A 22,069-nucleotide genomic window follows, 5' to 3' on the forward strand; every position below is an offset into this window, starting at 1 on the left:
ATGCCCTTGGACTCCTTGCTCTTCCTGCTTCCACTCCTTCATGTTGGGATTACAGGACTACACCACCATGCCCAATTTCAAAACTACTGTCGTAAATATGGGGGAATCAAGCTTGTAGTCTTCAGGCTGATCTATCATTTGACCCCTATGTTGTTCTAAAAAACAGAAAGTGTTCCTTATAAATCTGGATTTCCAAATTTGAATTCCAGAGCCTGCAGGATTCTGTGTAGCATCCATATGGATCAGGATAGCAGTTCTCTCTGACTCTACACCATTCTGGCTGTTACCTGAGACTCTTTCGTATATTTTTGCTAACCTAGCTCTGAACACTCCATACTTGTTAAAAACTGCTGTGTGCAGTCGGGTGGTGGTGGCTCACATCTTTAATCCTTGCACTCAGGAGGCAGAGGCAGGAGGATCTCAGAGTTCGAGACCAACCTGGATCCACAGAGCAAGTTCTAGGACCGCTGGAGCTACACAAAAAAACCCTGTCTCAAAAAAACCAAAGAAGATCGCTGAGCTCCTAGATCACATCTTCATAGTTCTTAATTTTCTTTTCCAAGTGACATCCATTACTTCTTGCTTTTGGTGTTTTTTGTTTATGTTTCCCCATTGCATCCTCTCCGTCTTTGAACATGTTAACGTATCTGTGCTGATGTTGGAAGGAAAGGGATCAACTTCTGATCATCTACCATATGCCAAAGTTTAAACATCAGAAGGGTTTTGTTGTCTTGACATTACTATATATACTATATATACACACACTCCTGGTTTCTAGTAAAGAGATGACAAGAATCCGAAGGTTTCCAGAGGATCGTCCATCAGCACAGCCTGAAGTGGAACCGGGGCTGTCCTGACGTCTGTGCTCATCTCACCACCCCATTTCATTCTCTGTGCAGATGACACACCTGCCTCTTCTTCCCATGACTTGGTTCCTGCTGCTTTGCTCTTCCTTGCCACTAAAATATCCGAATACTCTTAGTTCTGGCTGTTGTGAAAAAGGAAGAAAGAGAAACTAGGAAAGAATCAGGAGCAAGGAATGTCACAGAAGAAAGGAACAATTTTTTTTTAAGACAAGGGTTTTTTTCCCCCAAAGGGAAACAAGAAAGCTCAAGTTAGAAATCACTCTGAAGGTCCCTGACTCTTACACACTTCAGAGCAGCTACTGACTGTCTCACCTGCTGACAAGAGTCATTTCCCAGCAGGCCCACAGGTGCTCAACCAATGCTGGGGATGGATGGATTGCAAGAAGGCCAGTGGGAGATAAGAAAAGGATGTAATCTTTGCCAAGGCAGCCATAACTGTTTATCAAGACCTTGTTTCAGAAAGCAGGGAAGATGGTATAATGTAGGCACATAACCTCTGCTACTGGGGAAGCTGAAGCAAGAGGACTCCAAGTTTAAGGTTCATTTAGTGAGGATCTGCTTTAAAATAAAAAGGAGGAGGAAAGTTTAGGATGTAGCTGTATTGTGTGTTTGTCTAACATGTGTGAGATGCTGGGTTCACTTGGTATCCCAAATGAAAAAAGAAAAAGAAAGGAAATATAAATGAATAGATTGTTCTACCTGCCTTTTGTTATATATTTTATTGTAATTTATATATTATGTGTAATATTTTAGAATAAATGGATGAATGGATAAGTGTGTGTGCTTTGAATATTTGACACATTTCATTAATACCAATAAAATGAATATTATCAGGTTTGAAAGTTTTGCTTTCTATTCTTGTTTCATATTTCAAATTTTGTTGACTTCAAATGATGATTCCTGGCTCCATCATCACTCTCCACCCTGTCCTCTGTGTAGTGCTGCAGTGGCTTTTGTAACTGAGTTATGGGGATTGCAGGGATTGCATTTGCTGAGTGCTTTAAGGACTTCGCTGATGATGTACACTTTTTTCTTTTGATTTATTCTTCTATCATAGAGTACATCCCAAATGCAGTTTCCCCTTTCTTCTCTCTTCCCAGCAACCCCCACCTCCCCTCTCCTCTAGATCCACTGCTCCTCCATTTCCCTTCAGAAAAGAGCAGCCCTCCCAGGGATATCAACCAAACGTGGCATTACAAGATGCAGTAAGACTAGGTGCAAACAGTCATGTCAAGGCTGAACAAGTTTTCCTTATATCATCTGCTCATATTAGATATTTGCTCATCATCCCAGCTCGTGACCTGATTTCAGATTGGTCAGACACCTTAAGGAGCCTCATCTGCGTTTCTGATCACTTTTCTGACGTGCTACCATTGTCTTAGGTGAACTTGAGTCCATTTTCTTTAGTAAACCTAGAAAGAGCCTGAATCCTTCTCTATAGAAAGAGCAATTTGGATCTGAGATTACCCTGAACTCTTGATGCCGTAGTCTGGAATTTGTCTCATCTTATTTTGTCATGTATAGTAAAGGAGGCTAGCTAGTCACCATTGGCTCACAGCTCCTGTTTTCTTTAATATGTATTATTAAACTGTTAAATTTGCCATCTCTTTTCTGATTGAGTTTTTTTGGTTCTTGAGCTTTTCAGGAGCTATTTAGAAATTTTTATGAAACTTGTCATTGAAGCACATTGTGGTTGTTGCTGCAGCAGTTGGTGGTGACTCAAGCATGGTCAAGTGACACAGTATAAGACACTTCTTTCACTCTGATGCATAAGTATGACTGGGGACATTTTTGACATTCTGCTTAAATTTTCATTTCTGCCTAGCTAATCAGAATCTTAGCAATTAAGCCAGGGAGTGGTGGAGCACACCTTTAATCCCAGCACTTGGAATCACTTGAGAGGCAGAGGCAGGTGGATCTCTGAGTTTGAAGACAGCCTGGTCTACAGAGTGAGTTCCAGGTCAGCCAGGGCTACACAGAAAAATCCTGTCTTGGGGAAAAAGAAACAAAAACAAAAGCCATAGTAATTAAGTGAAGAAAATAATTTTCTTCTCTGTGACTAAAGATGGTCACAGTGGGTAATCTTTTGCTTCATGTGCACTGGTCTGTTTGAGAACTTAGAAATACATCACACTAATTTGAAATAAAATCAACAATTTTCTTTAATTAGAGGGTAGAAGATAAGTCCTTTAACATATTTCTATATTTTAAAATTTAAACAACTTTTTAAACTTAAATTTTACAATTAACTTTTTAAACTTTTAAAATTCTTAGCTTTTTAAAATTAAATTTATTTATTTTATATCCCAATAGCAGTTTCCCCTTCTTCCTCTCCTCCCATTCCCTACCCTTACCTCCCTCCAATCCACTCCTCTATTTTTGCTCAGAAAGGGACAGGTCTCCCACAGTTAACAAGGCATGGCATATCAAGTTGAGGTAGGACTAAGCTCTTCCCATTGTATTAAGACTAGGCAAGGCAGCCCAGTATGAGGAATAAATTTCCAAAAGCCAGCCAAAACATTAGGGACAGCCCCTGCTCCCACTGTTAGAAGTTCCACAAGTAGACCAAGTTACTCAACTGTCACATATATGTAGAAGGCCTAGGTGGGTCCAGAGATTGTGGGAGTGGCCAACCAATGATTGGTCCAGCCTCAGTCCCATGCCATGAGAATGAGCCCACCCCCACACTCACTGCCTGGAGTGCCAGGACCCAGAGACTGGATGGCCCAGAGACCTAGGATAGAGTCAAACACAGGGAACAAAAAAGGCCAATGTAATGATGCCTAACAATATTTCTTAACATTTTAAAACTGATTAAAAAGATCAAGTTTAGATGGTCTGTAAGCTGTCTTCCAACCCAGAAATTATATATTCCAGTAATATTAATAATAAGTTGATAATTTTGGCTGTTATTAGATTAAGTCCGTTTGGTCCTATTAATATGAATTTGAAATATTTCGGGTACTAACTCCTATCTGTCTGCCAGATACTGGCAATATAGTGATAAGCCAGACATCTTTCAAAGAGTTTCTGTTTTAGTAGGAGAAAAAGACAACAAGAGAGCTTTTTAGTGGCTGTCAGCACAGCAGTGAGCAGAGCAGGAGGAGCGGAGGTTTGGTAAGGAAGCAACTAGAACCCGAGAGCGAAGAAGAAGAAATCAGCTCTTCTCTACCAGGTGGACACAAATAGAAAGTAAGGGCGGAGAGGTGGCTGCTCATCCAGATTTCCTGAGTTTGATTCCCAGCACCCATGTTAGGTGGCTCCAGTCCTAGGGCATGGGGTAGGGAGGGCTATCCGAAACCGCTAGCCTCTGTGTAGGCACCTGCACTCACATGCCCATACCCACACAGAGACACATGTACATACACGTAATTTAAAATAATAAATAAAAACCTAAAGAAGAAAATGGAAAGTAACTAGATGTCAAGATCTTTCTCCTTTTCCAAAATCATATTCTGTGGAGATCACTGATAGGCCAAGAGCCAAGTCCCACTTGCATTTAAGATTTTCTAGCAGAGGCTGGGCTATGACGAGTGGTAGAGTGTATGCTTAGCATTCGGCAGGTTCCACCCTCACACCAAAGCAAAACCAGAGCTAATGGTGGGAGCCCCAGTGCTGTGTACAAGACCTGTTATATCTGATTTTCATTTCCTCGTCTGTAATATGGAAGGTTAGGTCATCTCTGGTGGGTTGTGAGAAGATGAAGAGCTAGCTTGCTCCTGGCAACAGCTCCTTGAATTTACCAACAGAAAGTTTACACGTTTACTCTTCAAGATCCAGGTAGTTGCACTGCCAGCCATCCTCCCTGTCTTTCGTCCTATAATTGTCCCCAGTGGCCTAGGTAGTAAAGACGAAGTTGCTTATTGTTTTCTCCGCACTAGAAAACTTGCTATTTAGATGGGAATGCTTGGCCTTAAAAGGCTTTTGCAGTCAGAAATGGCTGAGAGATGAGTGGTAGTGCGGTGTGAGCAGTGAAAACATTTAAGACATCAAGCAAAATTTCAGTTACTTCATAGAGAAGGAGATTGCTTTCCTCCTGAGCTGAATCCTGGAAGAGTGGACCCAACCTCACAGGTCTCCGACTCTACTGCTGATGTGGGGTAGCTTGTTTAGAACCAAAGCACTGTCCGCCATTCCATAAAAACAAAGTGAAAACCACAGAGGTATGGGCCACACTCAGAAAGAAAGTGACTAGAAAGATGGACCAGGGGCTCTAATAGAGTGTTGCCGCTGCTGCTGCTCCTGAACATTGTTCTAAAGGAGATGAAGATCTAAGTTAGCTAAGACAAACTCAGGGACAAGACAGATGGTACAGATGTGGTAGTGCAAACACAGCCAAGTGTGATTGGGGCCGTGAGTAAGAATGTAATGTTCACAATTCGTTTGATATTTCTGCATGGCTGAAACTTTTATAATATTTAGGGAGAAGAACATACATTGAGAGTTTGACTTTGAACAGAATAAGTGGACACTCACTCCTTGTTAGGCCGGGGAGCTATGAAGGCCAAGATCGAAGCCTTAGTTTCTGTTGTTATTGTGGGGCATCGCTGTCACCAGCTGGTCAAGGGCTAGAAGAGCACACTGAGACTAACGGTGGAGTAACCGCTGTTCACGAAGGGACAGGCCAAGCAGACGTTAGTGAAGGAAGGGCAGCGATGCCCAGGTCTGGGCCGTTGCCTGGCCTAATCTGCAGTTTTCAGCGAGTTGATGGACACGGAGACAGGCAGTGTGGGGGCGTCAGGGAAGGCAGAACCAGCAGGTACAGGGTGAGTTCCAGCACCTTTTCTGAGTAGTCTTGTTACCTCTGGGGAGAATCTTTTTCTCCCCTACTGTCTTTTGAACTAAATGAGGTTAACAGTATCCAGTAACCCTTGTTGACACCTCTGTTCTCTAACTTAGATGAATTTCTTGTCTTCCTTAGGTAAAAGAAGAACGTCCAGAAAAAGTGCCAGATTTAAAATTACTAGTGGAGAAGAAATTTTTGGCTTTGCAGGATAAGAATTGTGATGCTGACTTTAAAGACAATGAAAAGTTTGTGCAGTATAAGCAGCAGCTGAGGGAGCTGAAGAAGCAATGTAAGTTGGCCGCTTTGCCTTGGCTTCTTGACATGAGGGACCTGACCCGTGAGCAGTTCCGAACCACGGGCTTGGTAGTGTTCTCTCCTCTGCTTGCGTCCTCCTCCTGAGTGCCTTGTCTTGTTGCAGTTTTGTGTTTGTCTAATTTTAGTTCCAGTTGCCTGACCATTTCTGAAAGCCTACAGTTTCCACAAAGTGTCTCACTGCTTGGGAGGGAAATTCAGAAAACAAATAAAATGGGAAACCATTTTATTCAGATGATGGTGGTAATTCTTTCAAAATATGAACTGCTGTGCCAAGCTCTAGAGTGTGTTTGTTCCTGTCTGCTGCTGTGGAGCAGCGTTGGAGAAGGTCCCTCAGTATTCTTCTCAAATATAGTCTGTGTCCCTCTGACGCTGTGCCCTGGGTACTGTTAATTCCTTCCATGTGATTTTAAATTGGCTTCTACTTTAGATGACTGTTATGTTTAGGGCTTTCAATGGGCATAATTTTTGACTTGAAAATGAGATTCAGCAAACAGTTCATTACACACACACACACACACACACACACACACACAAAATATCTTAGAGTGTACCAGAAATAACATGTCTGATACACAGTGGAGAACCAGTGCTCCATTCTCTTCTGGTTTCCATGTGGTTCTCAAAACAGTGTCAAGTGAATTACGTCATTTTTGTTCTGGGCATCTATTTAGTTGTGTAGGGTCTTTTTTTTTTTTTTTTTTTTTTTTTTTTTTTTTTTTTTTTTTTTTTTTGTTTTGTTTTGTTTTGTTTTAGAATTGAGATTCATTTATTCCTTAAAGAACGGTATAAAAGAGCACATAAAATTTTCCCTCTTTATCATTACTCGTCTTTGAAGTCCATTTGTTTACTGACAGAGCAGAAATGATAAATGTAACATAAAGTCATCTGTGGCCATAGATGCACTCAGTGTAGCGATTCGTGTTTTAAAGTGGGCCTTCTTCTAAATAGGAATGTTTTCTTTAAATTGGTGCTGAGATCTCAAAAATGACTGAGGAAGCTGCTTTACTTTTGTCTATTTTACAAATAACTTGTTTCACAATTGAGAATGTTTTGCAATCATGATGAGACTGTTGCTGTTCTGTAGATTTAAACAGTAAGCATTTTCCCTCTGTTTGGTTCTTCATTGAATATTGTCACTACCAAAATCTTTCTACAGTAATTCTGTACTGTTCCCCGAATAGAGAGGAGACAGGATGGGCCTTTCAGTTTTCACATTTCTCAGACACATACTTTTAAGTTTAGGGTACTTGGTTCTACAGATTATGACAGATATAGCATTGGGTCAAAATCCCTTACTTTAACAGTATACTGAGGGGTAAATATAAAAAAAAAAATCTTTCCTCTCTGTTAACTCACAAAGTTATTGTTCTGTAAAAGAAATTATAATGACTTTTAGAATAATATGGTCTTGGGGGGAATTCCTGATTAAGAGCATGTAATGCAGCAAAGTAAGTATTGAAGTTGTGATTATTATGGAGCGAGAGAGAGGAGAGAGAACGAAGAGAGGTATGTTCCCCAGGTCCAGCCGTACACATCATTTTGGATAGTTAAATCTAATGACAAAGTAAATTTATATTGAACAAAATGCTTCCTTATATAAGAGTTCCTCATACATTGCAACACTGGGATTAACAGAACTTTCCCTTTGATTTCCCCTAAAATGTTACTTTCAAAGGTCTATATCTTGAATAGCAAACAGAATATTGGTATTCTTTTTAAAGTGCTAGTAGAGCCAGGCGGTGGTGGCACATGCCTTTAATCCCAGCACTCGGGAAACAGAGGCAGGCGGATCTCTGTGAGTTTGAGGCCAGCCTGGCCTTCAAGAGCTAGTTCCAGGACAGGCTCCAAAGCTACAGAGAAATCCTGTCTCGAAAAAACCAAATAAAATAAAATAAAGTGCTAATAGATATATATTTATATATAGATGGTGCACTGTGAGTTAAATTTGTAGGAAGTCTGATGGTTCTTTTTTTTTTCCCCACTCTCCTGTGAGAGTCTTGATTAGGACCAGGCTCTCACAGTGATTGTAAGTCCAGATCCGAGGTATGCTGTGACTTATTAAATAGGCTAATGGATCTGCTCTGAGGTGTGTTCTGTACTTAAGGAGTTGAAATAATAATCTTTTGTTTTTAAAGATTGGAAAATAGAAGTGAGAGACAGACCCTTGCTTGTAGTTGCCTATTTTGATGAAGTAAAAGCTGAAGTGAGATCCAGGCATAGTGGGGCAGGCCTGTAATCCCAGCGTTCATGGGTAGAGGTGAGCAGATCACTGCAGTTTGGGGCCAGTCTGGTCTACGTCATGAGTTCCAGGCCTGCCAGAACCATATGGCAAGACTATCTTAAAAGATAAAAACAACTGAAATAATGTATATAAAAGGTTGTTCTTTCATGAAAACATCCATGATATGTTCTCCATATTCATTATTTGAGCTATAATTTGCAGGGGATTTACTTTATCAAATCATAATTTAATCAAAGAAATGTCAGGTAGTTCTTGGACAGGGTTACATTAAGGTGGAGGACGGAGGTGGTTGAGTCACGGGCAGGACTAGGCACACTCTGCTGCAGTCACAGTTCGCCCTGCCCGAGCTAAGCTGCTAGTTCTCAAAGTGTGTGATCCCATGTCTCTTTGACATACTGAGGATACACTGCTGGGTCCCAGGGCTTCAATTCGCGCGTGCGCCTCAGTAGTTATCCTGTTGGAAATCAGAACTGAGGATTAAAATATAATTATCTATTTTAAGAGCTATGCCCATTACATGTTAAATATAAACAACAGTTAATATGAAGTGCAACTACTTCCCAAACATAAGAAAATTTACTGAGACAAGAAGACATTGCTTCTCAGTTTTACAAAGCTCAACTTCTGGCCCACAAAGCAGCTGGGCCCTCTCCTTTGCTTTTGCATTGCTCTATGTACCTTGTTCTGGTGGAAAGAAAGTAAGGTCTCACGCATTTGAATAGTAGTTGCGTTTTCAGACCACCAGAAATTCCCGTTTTTAAAATACCAGATCTGGGCTGTCTGGTACAAATTCAGCTGACAAACTAGGAATAGTTTTTTATAACTGTAATTGTTGGAGGAAATTTTCAGTTGTTGGGGGACTCAAAGCAGGGGTACACTTAGTGATGTGAAAATAACATGAAAATCTGCTTTCGGTGTTTCTAAGTAGGTTGATTGGAGGGCAGACGTGCTCTCTTGTTTATGTATCGTCTGTGCAGCTTTCACAATGTCTTTTCAGATTCCATGTTGCATCACAAACCACTGGTCCACAGAGCTTATAATACGTGCTATCTTGGGGCTTTACAGAAGAAGGTTACTGATTCCTGATCTAAACAACATCCAGAAATAAGGAGAGTTTCTTGGTTTTTTAACTCTTGATTCTCTGCTCACCCCCCAAATACCACACATTTTTCTTAGGGTATTCAGAACACTTTAATGTAGATTGCTTGTTCTGCATTAATTCATGTAATTGATAGTCTCAGAAGAATACAAGTTGAGAACTTAGTACTTGAGGACAAAAACAATATATACAGACATAAAACAATGTGAGGACCATTAACATAATAAATCAAAAGCAAAGACAATGTCAGAAACAAGTATTAATGTGAGGAAAGTCAGAACATTTCTTTCTAGCCAGTTCATATTGCCTGTCATCAGTAGGGGCTCTGTGGAACAATATATTCAGGAACTTTCTGAGGTTGGGCTTAGGCTCTGTAGGAAACAAGATGCTGATGGGTTACTGCAGGGAAGAGGAGCCAGTGCAAGTGCTAGCGTTCCCATTTCTAGAATGTAAACCTAATGGATTTGCTGTACTTGTCTAAGAATAGCATTACTCCAAAGATAACATGTTTTATTTGCATATAGTAATGTTGGAGTGATTATGTCTTGTAGATAAACTACGTATCAGATCCGGCTCCTTTGAACACATCATTTTTATTCCTTGGATACCTGATGCCCTGTTGTGGTTGTTTCCCTCCATGTTGTGGTAAAAGCACCTGGCAGAAACAACCTCAGGGAGGAAAATTATGGTTCACAGTTTCCAAGATTTCAGTCCGTGTTCGTGTGCTTGCACATCATGACAGCAGTAGACTGTGGGGAAGTTTGTTCACTGCTTGGCTGATTGGGAAGGGCCAGGGACAAGATATACCCCAGACCTGTCCCTGGTGACCCACTTCTTTAAGCTATTTCCCGCCTCCTAAGGTTTCCAGAACCTCACAAAAAAGATGGGAACATTAGTGTTCAACACATGAGCCTTTGGGGGAAATTTCATAATTAATCTATAATACCTTTCTATTAGAGAAAATTATGTCTGCCCAGTTTATTTCTCAGGATTGTCACCCAGATTGTGAGGTACTGGTTCCTTGTAAACTCTCAAACTTATTTTCGTTTATTATTGAAATATAATAGCCTGGTTTATAGCATCGTAAAATGAATATAATCTTAATAGCCAGAAAAAGCTACATCCCAACCTGACAAATTAACTTTTACATCTGTTCTTTTTGTCAGCCAGTTAAGACAGCTGTGTATTTTGCATTCATCTGAGGTTTGTCCTCATCCTTTACTGTGATAAAAGTCATGGTCAGGCTCTGTGATGTACCCAGTATATGAGATTCTTAGCACTTGTAAACTGATGCATGGCAACCACCATTGTTTGAATGCCTGTCTGTGCATGAGTACTGTCTGTCTGTCCGTCCGTCTGTCTGTCCGTCCGTCCATCTATACCTTGCTATTTATTTCTCACCACTCACCAAGATGACTGGAGGACAGTAACACACCTTGCTTTTGACCCACAGTGCTGAAGTTCAGGTACCATTTGCGTGACATGAAAGCCTGTGAGTGTATTTTGGATTATATTTCTTTTTTGTTTTTGTTTATCTCAAGTTCTCCCAACTCTTGTAAAAGACTCTTTTCTCTTAACTACTTCACTCATTTTTTGAGAGAGGAACTTGTAAGACTGTCAAGTAATAATTCATCTGGGTCACCAATCATGGAACTGTGCTCTAATGACCTTGAGGGGAGTCTGTTTGTCTAGCTAACAGGAAACTGTTCCTAGCCGTGGATTTAGAAAGCAGGGAGTTGAGATCCAACAGACATTGCGTACTCTTCTTCTTTGCTCAAGCCCATGATCCTGACAGTGCATTTGATACACAGCACCGAGACTGACATTTCCCTTGTAAATAGCTGCTGTGTTTTGGCAGAGGAATGGGATATTCATTACATCACACATTTACTGCAAGTTCTGTGAAATTTATTTCAAGCCTAACACACAGTAAACTGGCGCACGCATCCTCATTTCGGTCTTTACAGTATCCACATGGGGGAAAGGAACAAACAACACTGCCGGTCCTGTTTTTAGCAGACCTCACACTGTGTAATGAGACTCGTGGAGGTGATACATTTACCCAGTGTTTCAGTCAGGCCACAAAGCTGGCAAATACATTCACAAGGAAAAGGAAAGTTTTAGAATGAGAGATGGCTATATTTAAAGTTAGTAAAGGAAGCTCCCTTGTCAAGGTACAACTGAGTCAGCAGCAATTGGAACAACTGAACTGTGGGTGTTTCTCTCATTGTGGCTTTTATGAGGGTGCTGTTATTCATACTAGGAGGCAGCTGGACTCTAGGAAGACCAGAGCCTCTGTGCTCCGGAGCTGACAGATGTTATACTTAAGGAAATAATTACACTGTCAAGTTGTTGTTACAGAAATTAGAAAGGTTTCAGTTTTGTAATCTATGTATAATCCAAATGTCAGACATATTATTAAGTATTTCTAGTACCTCGGGGTTCTTTTTAAGACACGCATATATTTGTGTTTCTGAAAGATTTTTAAATAGAAGCTGGCAGCTCAATATTACTGTGTTTGCATATAGCAAGTGGGCAAGAGTCAGTTAATTGTTCTGAAACTTTAAAGTGAAACAAAATGTGTCAAGTTAATAATTGCTATTTGGCTTTAAAAAACACCTGGGATTGAGTATTCTCTATGCATATGGTAGCAGTTATGGGGGCAGGGCGGGGCGGAGACATGGCTGCAGCTGACCCACGAGCTGCACAGAGCTCTGGACAGAATGCATTGCTAGTGGACAACATTTGAAATCAAGCCAACTGGTATACTCTTGCACATTCAGAACAATAGTGACTTGCTACATTTAATTGCTACATTTAATTTCAACTTAAAGTTTTAGAAGCATCCATTCATGTAATACAACAAAGACATGATATTGGGAGTAAAAAGCTGCTGTGCCCCCTCTGTCCGCTCAGTGTCTATCTTTGGGTCTCATATACTTGCTTCTTTAAGGCTTCCTTCTTCAACTGTTGGAATGTGACATGCTCAGTTGTCAGAATACACGCTGCCTCTATATTACCATCCGAATTAATTTTCTTAGAAATTATGTATCTGAAAATCTTCCTTAGGTAGATGTTCAGAAAGAGTGGAGCAAAATTGATTCAGTACAGTGGTATCCCTTTTAATACTAATTCTAATTAATACATAAATAATAATTTGAATTACTATCAGTAGAAGGTTAGTTAAATATGCTGCATTGATGATGCAGAATTTTTACCTTTAAAAATAACCTTAGGAATTTAATGTTTATACTACTAAGAGTTTTTGTTTTGTTTTTTTTTAAAGATTTATTTATTTATTATGTATACAACATTCTGCCTCTATGTATGCCCCCACACCAGAGGAGGGCGCCAGATCTCATTACAGATGGTTGTGAGCCACCATGTGGTTGCTGGGAATTGAACTCAGGACCTCTGGAAGAGCAGCCAATGCTCTTAACCACTGAGCCATCTCTCCAGCCCCCCTACTAAGAGTTTTTAAAAGTAGGATACAAAGTTTAATATTAGGTCCAGGCCTGGTAGCTCGTGCCTGTATGCCCATACTTGGAAGACAATGCAGGAAGTTTAAACCATCTTGGGCTACATAATGAATTATAGGCTAGCATGCACTACATGTAGCCTGAGGCTGCCTCAAAAAAATAACAAATAATAAATAAAAGTTAAAATGTTTAGTATGATTGCATGTAAAGGAGACTTTACCTGCGTGTAGTGGCACATGCCTGCAATCCTAGAACTCTGGAAGCTGAGAAAAGAGAACGGATGCAGGGCTGAAATCAGCTTGAGCTAGATAATTACACCCAGTTTCAAGCAAAACTCAAGTAGATTTCATCAAATTTTGAAACATTTAACTCATTAAAAGACAAAGAAACTATTTAGGAAATGAGTAAGCAAACTATAAATTGGTACAGAATATTGACCTGTCATGTATTTTGCAAAGGCTAGAGGATATTCAGGCTCTATGAGAAGTTATAACATAATAGAAAGAAAAATGTTAATGCCGAACCCAGGATTGAAGACTTCCAAAAGGAATTTACAGAAATAGCCAATTAGCATGTACAGAAGATCCCTGCAAACCCACGTTCACAACCACACACTGCTGAGTGGCATCGTGATCTATCCCACCTCCATCCTCAATTCCAAGAAGTAGGTGTACACTTGTCCTCCGCCTTCTAAATGAGTCTGTATAATAGAAATTTGTCAATAGAAAACAAATTGTTTTCTGCCACTAAACACTGCTACAAGCTAGAAACAACAAAAACGCTGCTTGGGAGGATGTTTTCTTAGAAAAATGAATAAAGTCTGGGGCTGTAGTTTAGGACTGGAGCGTGTGGCCCAGACGTGCAGGCCCTGCGCGCCATCCTCTGCCACTGCAGAGTGTGGAGGGCTGCAAGTATAAGTAAAACAAAAGGCGTGTTCTTTCCTGAGACTTCAAAGGCTCTCTTACTCCATGCTGGCCAGCAAACTCATCTGAGCATGCCGCTACTGTGCTCGCCTGTCACCAAGTCAGGATTCACCTGCTGTCTTGTCTATGTTAGTGCCGTGTCATGTCGTTCTGGAAGCAGCAGAAAGAATGAATGGCTCTTCTGAACCAGCACTAACACTTTGTGTCTGTGGGAAGCAGGGGTGTAGTGTTTTCTACTTCTGTAGAAGGCATGTTTTATCTACAAAACACGTGTATTACTAAACAGCAGTGTGAAGGAATGATTGGACCTATAGTCCTGTTCAACAGATGAGGTTCTGCAAAATCGAGTTTCTTGTACAGTTCGGTCACCTCCCAGAATTCTTTTTGTCCCCTTATAATTGACACCTCCCAACATCTTCAGCCACTGGCAACTACTGTTGATTTTAAGTCTTTCACAATGATGAATAAATGGAACAACACAGCCTGCAGCCCTTTGAGTGACTACTTTCATTTACCAGAATGCATGGAGGTCTACCGTTGGTGCTGTTGACATCAGCAGCTTGGTGGTGATTTCTGAGTAGTAGTCATCTGTCACATGTGTGGTGCATTTATCCATTACCCGTTGAAGAGCATTTCTGTGGCTGTCACTTGTGGCTTTCGTGAGCAGAGCTGTTCTAAGCATCCACCTACATGCTTTGATGTGGGTGTAGGTTTGCATTTCCCTTGGGTAGCTACCTAACCATGGCATTGATGACTTGTGTGTTAAGTATATGGTGTTCTGCTTAAAGAAACTGATCAAATGTTTTTCTGATCAAAAGGGTTCTGGTTGCTATGCACCAATACCAGCTCAAGAGTTAAGTTTGGCTCTATTTTAAATTTAGTCATTCTAACTAGTATGTGATGGTATCTTATAGTTTTAACTTACCTTTTTGATTTTTTATATCTTAATTTTCATGTAATGTTCATATTTCTCACTGATTACATTTGCTCTTTTTTTTGTTTTTCAAGACAGAGTTTCCCTGTGTAATTTTTGGTGCCTGCCCTGAAACTAGCTCTTGGTAGACCAGGCTGGCCTCGAACTCACAGAGATCCACCTGCCTTTGCCTCCTGAGTGCTGGGATTAAAGGCATGTGCCACTACCACCCAGCTCTACATTTCCTCTTAATTTATTCCACATACACCAGCAAAAGTCAAGTATAGTGGTCTGTACCTCAGCAATGGGCAGTGGAGGCAGAAAGATCAGAAGATTAGGCTCATTTTCATTTATATAGCAAGATCGATGCCAGCCAGAGCTTCATGAGATCCTATCCCAAAAATATATATAAATACAATAACCCCCAAATACCAACAATGTTAGTGCTACCTGGCAATGTGAAGTATGAACTGCCATGTTCTGCTGCAGACCAGTTGACTCTAAAGTTGGGAGAGAGGATGAATTTAATTTTAATTTTTCCTATATTCTGAGTTTGAGAACCATTGTCTCCAGTAGAGGTGCTCACCTCTTACTAGACATGAGGAGCAACTGTGAACGTTAAACAAAACGACAAAAATCCAGGCCTCATTCCCCAGCAGGGAGATTTTGGTAGGCCTGTAGGCATTCAAGTTCCCAGGTGGTATTAATGTACAGTCAGGCTCAAAATAACCAATCCAGTACAGCTTGTTGAATATCGATTCAAATCTGTCACTAGTTCCAGACTTCATGTGCTTATTATCCAAAAGAGAAGATTCATCCATGAATAGAAGCACATACTGGTTACGCAGCTATCGCCTCATGAACTACAGTGTACTTAGGGTCTTGAATGTGATCTTGTCTTGATTGATAGCCCTGTCTGCCTTGAACTTGATGGTCTTCCTGCCTAAGCCTCCTGGGTACACACCTGGCTATATTGGAGAGCCTTATTTTTATGCTGAATATTGCACTTAGCATTCATTCATTCAGTAACTATTGTGTGCTGAAAAACATGAATAAATAAAAAAGTCTCTTTTATCACAGAACCTACCTTCTGGTCTTTGGCATTTAGTTAACCCAACTCTGATAATATTTTATCAACAATACAGTACTTTTCTTTGTGATTCTTGAGCACATGTGTTTATTTGTATACATTATTTATACTGATGGTGTGTGCATACTTGTGTTTAATTCACATGTTAATAAGATGGCTAAGACTAGCAACCACCAGCAAATTTGAGAAGAAAAAATATAAGTTGAGATTGTGTCCAACCAAGTAGTAGTCTGTATTTTTTTTTTATTAACTCAGGGGATTTTACTCTTGGAAAGTATGATTTTATGTTAACACTAATAAGATTGATAACCATCCCACAATACTGTAGACTGATTAGATAAGATCCTGTGTCTGAAAGGGCTTTATAAACTAACAGACTCCCTAATATATTAGTTTCCTGGTTCATTTACTCTGATGATTTTTACTTATATCTCAATGTAGAAGGGTAAACATTTTAAGAGGTTCTATCAGTGGCATGAATTCAGAAGTACAAAGAAACACTCAGCGTAGGTTAGTCATTTTGCGACATTGCTAAGAGATTTTAACGGAGGGTGGACTGTAAAGTAGTGAGGAATGCTCTGTAAGTACAAGGTGTGAACGAAAAGCCGTGGGAAGGGAGGAGATCGTATTTTCAGTGTATATTGGTTTGGCAGCATTTTCTTGATAGGGAAGCAGAGACTGACTGCTTAATAATTGTTAAATGGGCATGGTGAACCGTAATTGCAGTCCCTGTATGTGGGAGGCTGAGGATGATGAGGAGGATCTCCATGAGCTCAAGGCTGACTGAAATATGTAATGTAGTGAGTTCTAGATCAGCCCGAGCGACAGGTCTTGCCTTTTGAAAGAACAAAAAAGAGTATTCTTACTCATATAGTGAGCCGGCCTGTGTTTGGGATGAAAACACACTCACTATAAACAGATGTTGTGGACCTGTATCATTACTGTGTGTTGTATGAGCCTTCAGTATGTTAGGGAGTCTTTGGTAGATACACAGTAGATTGAGCTGGAGGACATGAACATGGAATCTACTGTCAGAACTTGATTATTTAGTGAACTTCATTTTAAAGAAAAGATGGTGTAATAACTTTTGTATACACACATACACAGGTGTGTGTGTGTGTGTGTGTGTGTGTGTATGTATGTGTGTCCGTCCTCACTGCAGGCTTTGTTTTGTTTGGTGATGGGGATCAGTCAGGTCAAGGACCTTGTTTTTGCTGGACAAGTGCTGTAACCCGCTGGGCTTTGCCTCCAGTCCATATCTCCTGTTAATCTACTTCCTGGGCTTCATCTCCCCCAGGGTCCTGCATAGTGAGATCTACAATAGAGAGGGGAAGGAGGCAAAATGGCTTCCTGGAAAAGTGACTCTTGCTGAGAATCCCTTTACATGGCCTCCACAGTCAGCCTGGCACACCTTGTGACGCATGCAGCCCACACTGCTTCCTCCTCTAGGAAAGATTGAAAGCTGATAATAGGCCTGTAGAAAAATTAATTTGAGGTACATAGATGTCCATATTTCTTTTGGCTCACGCACCACACATGTATGGCTTCCTTGTTAATTTTTTTATTTTCAGTGAATAGGTAACTGCTGTGTGTAGCATTGGGAAGGTTTGAGAAATAGTCAAGTAATTGATTCCTTTCGTGGGAGAGGCAAGGGGGTTGTTCAGATGAGAGTTGGGAGTCCTAGAACATGGCATGTAAGATCCGGAGAAACAAAATTTCGTATAGCAACAGCTCGTTTCTGATCCTAGCGCTTGGGAGGCTATGGCAGGAGGAGCAGGGCTTTGAGGCTAGCCTCAACTATATAGCAAGTTTGAGGCCAGCCTGACCTACCAGCTGAGCTACTTGGTCTCAAGTAAAATCAAACAAGAAATCCAGAGAAGATATTTAAAATCTGAAGGATTAGATAGATGAAAGATTTTTAGTAAGAACTTTAAAGACTAAATATCACTAGGTTATTTTAAATAAATAAAAAATATGATTTTCAGGTTCACATAAATGTATCAGCCTTCTCTTGTGAGATTCCTCCCTTCATCTTTAGTGTGCAGTTTATATTTGGTTGAAATATCACTTAAGTGAAAGCAGACTATCCCCCTTGGTAATCTGCACCCTAAGGAATTGCCATGGAACTAGGACTTAATATTTACTTGAGGAATAAAAACCTAGAGAAGATTATGTGTGTTCATGCAACCAGGGTGTTCTCCCCCTTCTTTTCCTTCCATGGCAAATGTTCGGCACATACTGGTCCTGAGCAGGACAAGACAAGGCCTCGCGTCCCTTTTCACCAAGGGCACCTTGGCCTGTCTTTCTACAGTGTGTGGTTGCCAGTTGGCTGGAGATGCCAGACTTTCTGGCAAACTTCCTCACCCAATTTGACCACTGAGTCCTTCTTGATGGAAGATTCTTCCTCCTTTTCTTAGGTAACACTAAACTTTGACTTAATTTCGATTGCATAAAGTAGGAAACTTATAACTTAGGCTCAAGAACTTTCTATTCCCTCCGTCAGCATCAGCCTTGATTGACAGTGCCCACTATTTCTGTTCTGTTGTGGCATTGATCCTGTCTCCCCTCAAAACATCAAACTGACCGTGATTCTTACATTTGGTAGTATTGCAGTCAAGAATCTATAGTAGCCTATTTACAAATATTTTTCTTTTGCTTTAAAACACAGTGCTTTTATTTTATATGCACCAAAAGCAAAAAGAAAGAAAAATTCTTCTTGTTAGAGATAGGTAAAGGGACTGGTGAGACGGCTCAACAGTTAAGAGTGTCAGTGGACTTGAGTTCAGTTTCCAGCCCCCATATAGGGCAGTTCACAACTGCCTATAACTCCAGCTCCAAGGGATCTAACATCCTCTTCTGACCTCCACGGGCATTGATATTTACACACACACACACACACACACACACACACTAACAACAACAAAAAAAAACACCCTGAAATACAAAATACATCTTTAAAGAGGGCATCAGTCACTTAATAAACTGTGCCATCTAGTTCTGTTCCTGGAAACTTCTCCCAAGGCTCTCTCCTGTTCTTCCTGTTTTTTCTACTACTAGCCATATATACTCTCAGCTCCAGCTTGCCGTCTTACAGTCTTCCAAGATGACTGATGATTGCACAGGGTTGGTCTGATGGAGCTTGTACTTGTGAAACTGTCAGCCCTCTGGAGTAGTAAAGGCTATCTGACTCCTTTCCTTCCTTCTTCTCTCTAGTCTTTCATCCCAGACGCTCATTCATAATCCCTAGAAAGTACTAAGTTCTTTTTCACCTCCAGATGTGCTCATCTCTTTGTGGTACATTTCCACCTCTTCTCTTTCTTCCTTTGCCTGTAGGAAGCCCACCCCTCTGTCTTTCTGTAGACATCACGGACTTCCATTAGTCTATCCAAAAGCAAAGGAAATGCATATTTGTAATGTCAGACCCTTAAGGAAGGAAGTTCCAATCTGGGGAGAACTGTGTGACAATAATTAGGAAAATGTATGCTACATTGTTTGGGAAGAAGAGGAGTAAGAATATACTTATGGGAACTTTGAAATACGCCAATTGCTTTGCTTTAGACTGTGGAGAATAGAACTTAATATTAAATATCCAACTTTTAATATTTGAGTGATCACAAGTCTGTCCGCTGGCTAGGTCAGCAAACCATTCTGTGTCCTCTGCTTTTGGTTGCAGTGTATCCCAGTAGATACAGGAACTAAAATATACCATTTTCTCATCTTGCCTGACTCATTTGATGCAAATAGCAAGTTCCCCCATGACCCAGTCTGTAAAAATAGAAAATGCATTATTACATTTTGAGAACAAGCTTTGAGAGGTAGTGAGCTATTCTTTGGACACTGACCTGGTTATAGCATAATCTGGGGACTGGGTACCATATGGGGAAGAGGAAAGAGGATGTCTTACAGGAACAGAGGGTTGAGAGTTGAGTATTCAAGTTAGGGATTATAAATATCATCCCTGTAGGTAAGATTAATAAAAGGCTGCATCTGAAAGTTAAGCTTAACATAATTCCATGATAATCTAAGATGGTTATAACTAACTATTTAGATTCAAAGGTGCACCAATGTCATAATATATTTTTTTGGTAAATGTATTTTTGGGATTCAATGCTAATGTGATAATTGTGGAACAAATACTTTATATACAGATATTTCTCTGTAGTACTCAATAGGAAAATTCAGGAGCAGTCAAAGCTTTGAGAAAATTATTCATGTACAAAAGGTTTTATTATATAATGATAATGTTTAAATTAGTGTGTCTGTGCATTGGGTTGTGTGCGTGCATGCTGTGTGTGTGTGTGTGTGTTGTCTGTGAACAGAAATAGAAGAAAAAGTGTGAGGAGCAAGTGATCCAATTAAATGGCATTTTGAATATATGAGAGAAACGATTATAAGGGTAGTCATTTTTTTCTTAAGCCAATTTAATTAAATAATGGAGAGTGTTCAGTTCTTCATTCGCTGCATCATCTGGTTGAGTTTGAACTTAAAGAAGGTAAAGCTGGTGTGGCACTTAGGATAGACTGGAATGGAAAGCGTTCTTGCGTACACTGGTCCATTGAAATGCTGGCGAGGGCCTCAGCTGCTGCAGACTGTGAGGACAGATTCAAGAAGTGTTGTGCTGGCGGAATACTGGCTGAAGAGGATATTAGACCTTAGAAAATAAGGCGTGAAAAATTACATGGGAGGGTTTGGAGGGAGGAAAGGGTGGGTAAGTGATGTAATTATTTTATAATTTCCAAAAAAAAATTTTAATTACACCCCCCCAAATAAATAAATTTGGAGAACAACATATAAGTCGTAGGATGGCTAGTTGTAGTGACACATGCCTGTAATCCCAACTCTTGGGGGTGGAGGCAGGTAGATCTCAAGTTTGAGGCTGGTTTGGGTACATAGCAAATTACAGGTCTTCAGTCTGCTTCAACAGCTCATATTTATTGATTCATTTAAAAACTACTGCAATATTTATTTGTAACTGCTGAAGTAGCATGGCAGTGTGTTTGTTTTTCTCCGTGTCCTTGGAATGCTGCCCCTGAAGAGCCAGGGCATTTGACGGACTCTTTCTTTCTTCCACCTCACCTGTGTAGTCTGGGACAGGGATGCTTATTCAGGTATCAGATCAGCCTGAAGAAAGAATATGCCCAGTAGAGTTCACCTACAGTGCCTTCACTTCTACAACATACCTGACCACAGACCAGGTATTTAGTAAAAGTAATGTTAGTGTATTCCTTATCCTAAGAAATTTGTATCCTTTTAGGATAGGCAATATTTATATTCAATAAATGCCAGCTATTGCTTTACTAGAAGATAGGATATGATGAATTTGCTATAGTCCTTTAAACAGAGCAACAAAGATATTTAACGTAACAAGTGGACACAAATGACTGTTCAGAAGGAAATGAGAATGTCGTGTTGCTGAGCTGGAGCAGGAGGAGGAGGCAGATGCTGGAGTCCTGGTCCATGTGACTCATGTAATTACCAACCTGAGAAAGCAGGGTGACGGCTTCGTAGAGAGAGTGAGGTTTGGATAAGACTAAGAAGAACTAGAGTTTGAGTAAGTGGGGAGCTAAGAATCCTGCTCAGTTTAGAATGGAGTCATGTTTTCTCAAGAAGGTAATTATTTAATTAAAGATAGTCTTTTGAGTGGCACCTATTACAGAGCCTGAGATCATACAGCCTCAGCAACGCAGTGCTGGGAGCATGTTGAACAGGTCGTTTCCTCTCCTCTGGTGTGGGTGCCGTTTGGAGAACTTAGAAAAGTGTGCTCATTCTGCAAGCGAAGGGCCCATTGCATTGTCGTTGAGCACTGCTCATCTTACCCAGGTATCGATTGGGGAAAACAGAAACAAATGTGTTTCCCTACTGATGTGGAAAGCCAAAATGAACAAAACTCAGGAAACCCCCATTGAGTAATGGCAACTGGTACTTTCTACAAGTGTATCTAGATCTAGGTAAGGTCTAAACTGGTAGAAATAATTGGGGAATTTCCTTTTCTAAATTTGAAAGATAAATTTGCTTTATAAACTTGGTTTTTTAGCTGGTCCTTAATGAATAATTTAAACTTTTTGGAGACGACTCCATAGAGATGCATTTTATTTAATGTTCATCCTTACGTTGTCCACATCCCTCAGTTCAATCAGTACCACATGTTGTATCTAAAGGGCTAGCCATTCTTAGTATAATTTCATTGTCCTTACCTCTCTATGACTAAGGTTCTCCTTAGGTGTTTTAGTAAATGTATATTTTTAGAGGGTGATGTCACTTAATATTGTCCTAGCAGTAGAGCTGACATAAGGCACTCAGTCTGCTTTTCTTCTTGCCTGTCTTCCTTCCATCTCTAGGTTGTAGAGTGCACATGT

General features: G+C 40.3%; 1 protein-coding gene across 1 annotated transcript in view; it reads left to right on the top strand.

Moving 5' to 3' along the window:
* Nsmce2 (NSE2 (MMS21) homolog, SMC5-SMC6 complex SUMO ligase) overlaps window positions 1-22,069 on the top strand; it is a 203,183-nt gene that overhangs the window by 61,653 nt on the left and 119,461 nt on the right. Inside the window, 1 exon segment of the mRNA XM_038342057.1 lies at window positions 5,788-5,941. Coding sequence (XP_038197985.1) covers window positions 5,788-5,941 — 154 coding nt within the window.

This window comes from Arvicola amphibius, chromosome 9, assembly GCF_903992535.2.
Source record: "Arvicola amphibius chromosome 9, mArvAmp1.2, whole genome shotgun sequence".
Classification (NCBI taxonomy): Eukaryota; Metazoa; Chordata; class Mammalia; order Rodentia; family Cricetidae; genus Arvicola; species Arvicola amphibius.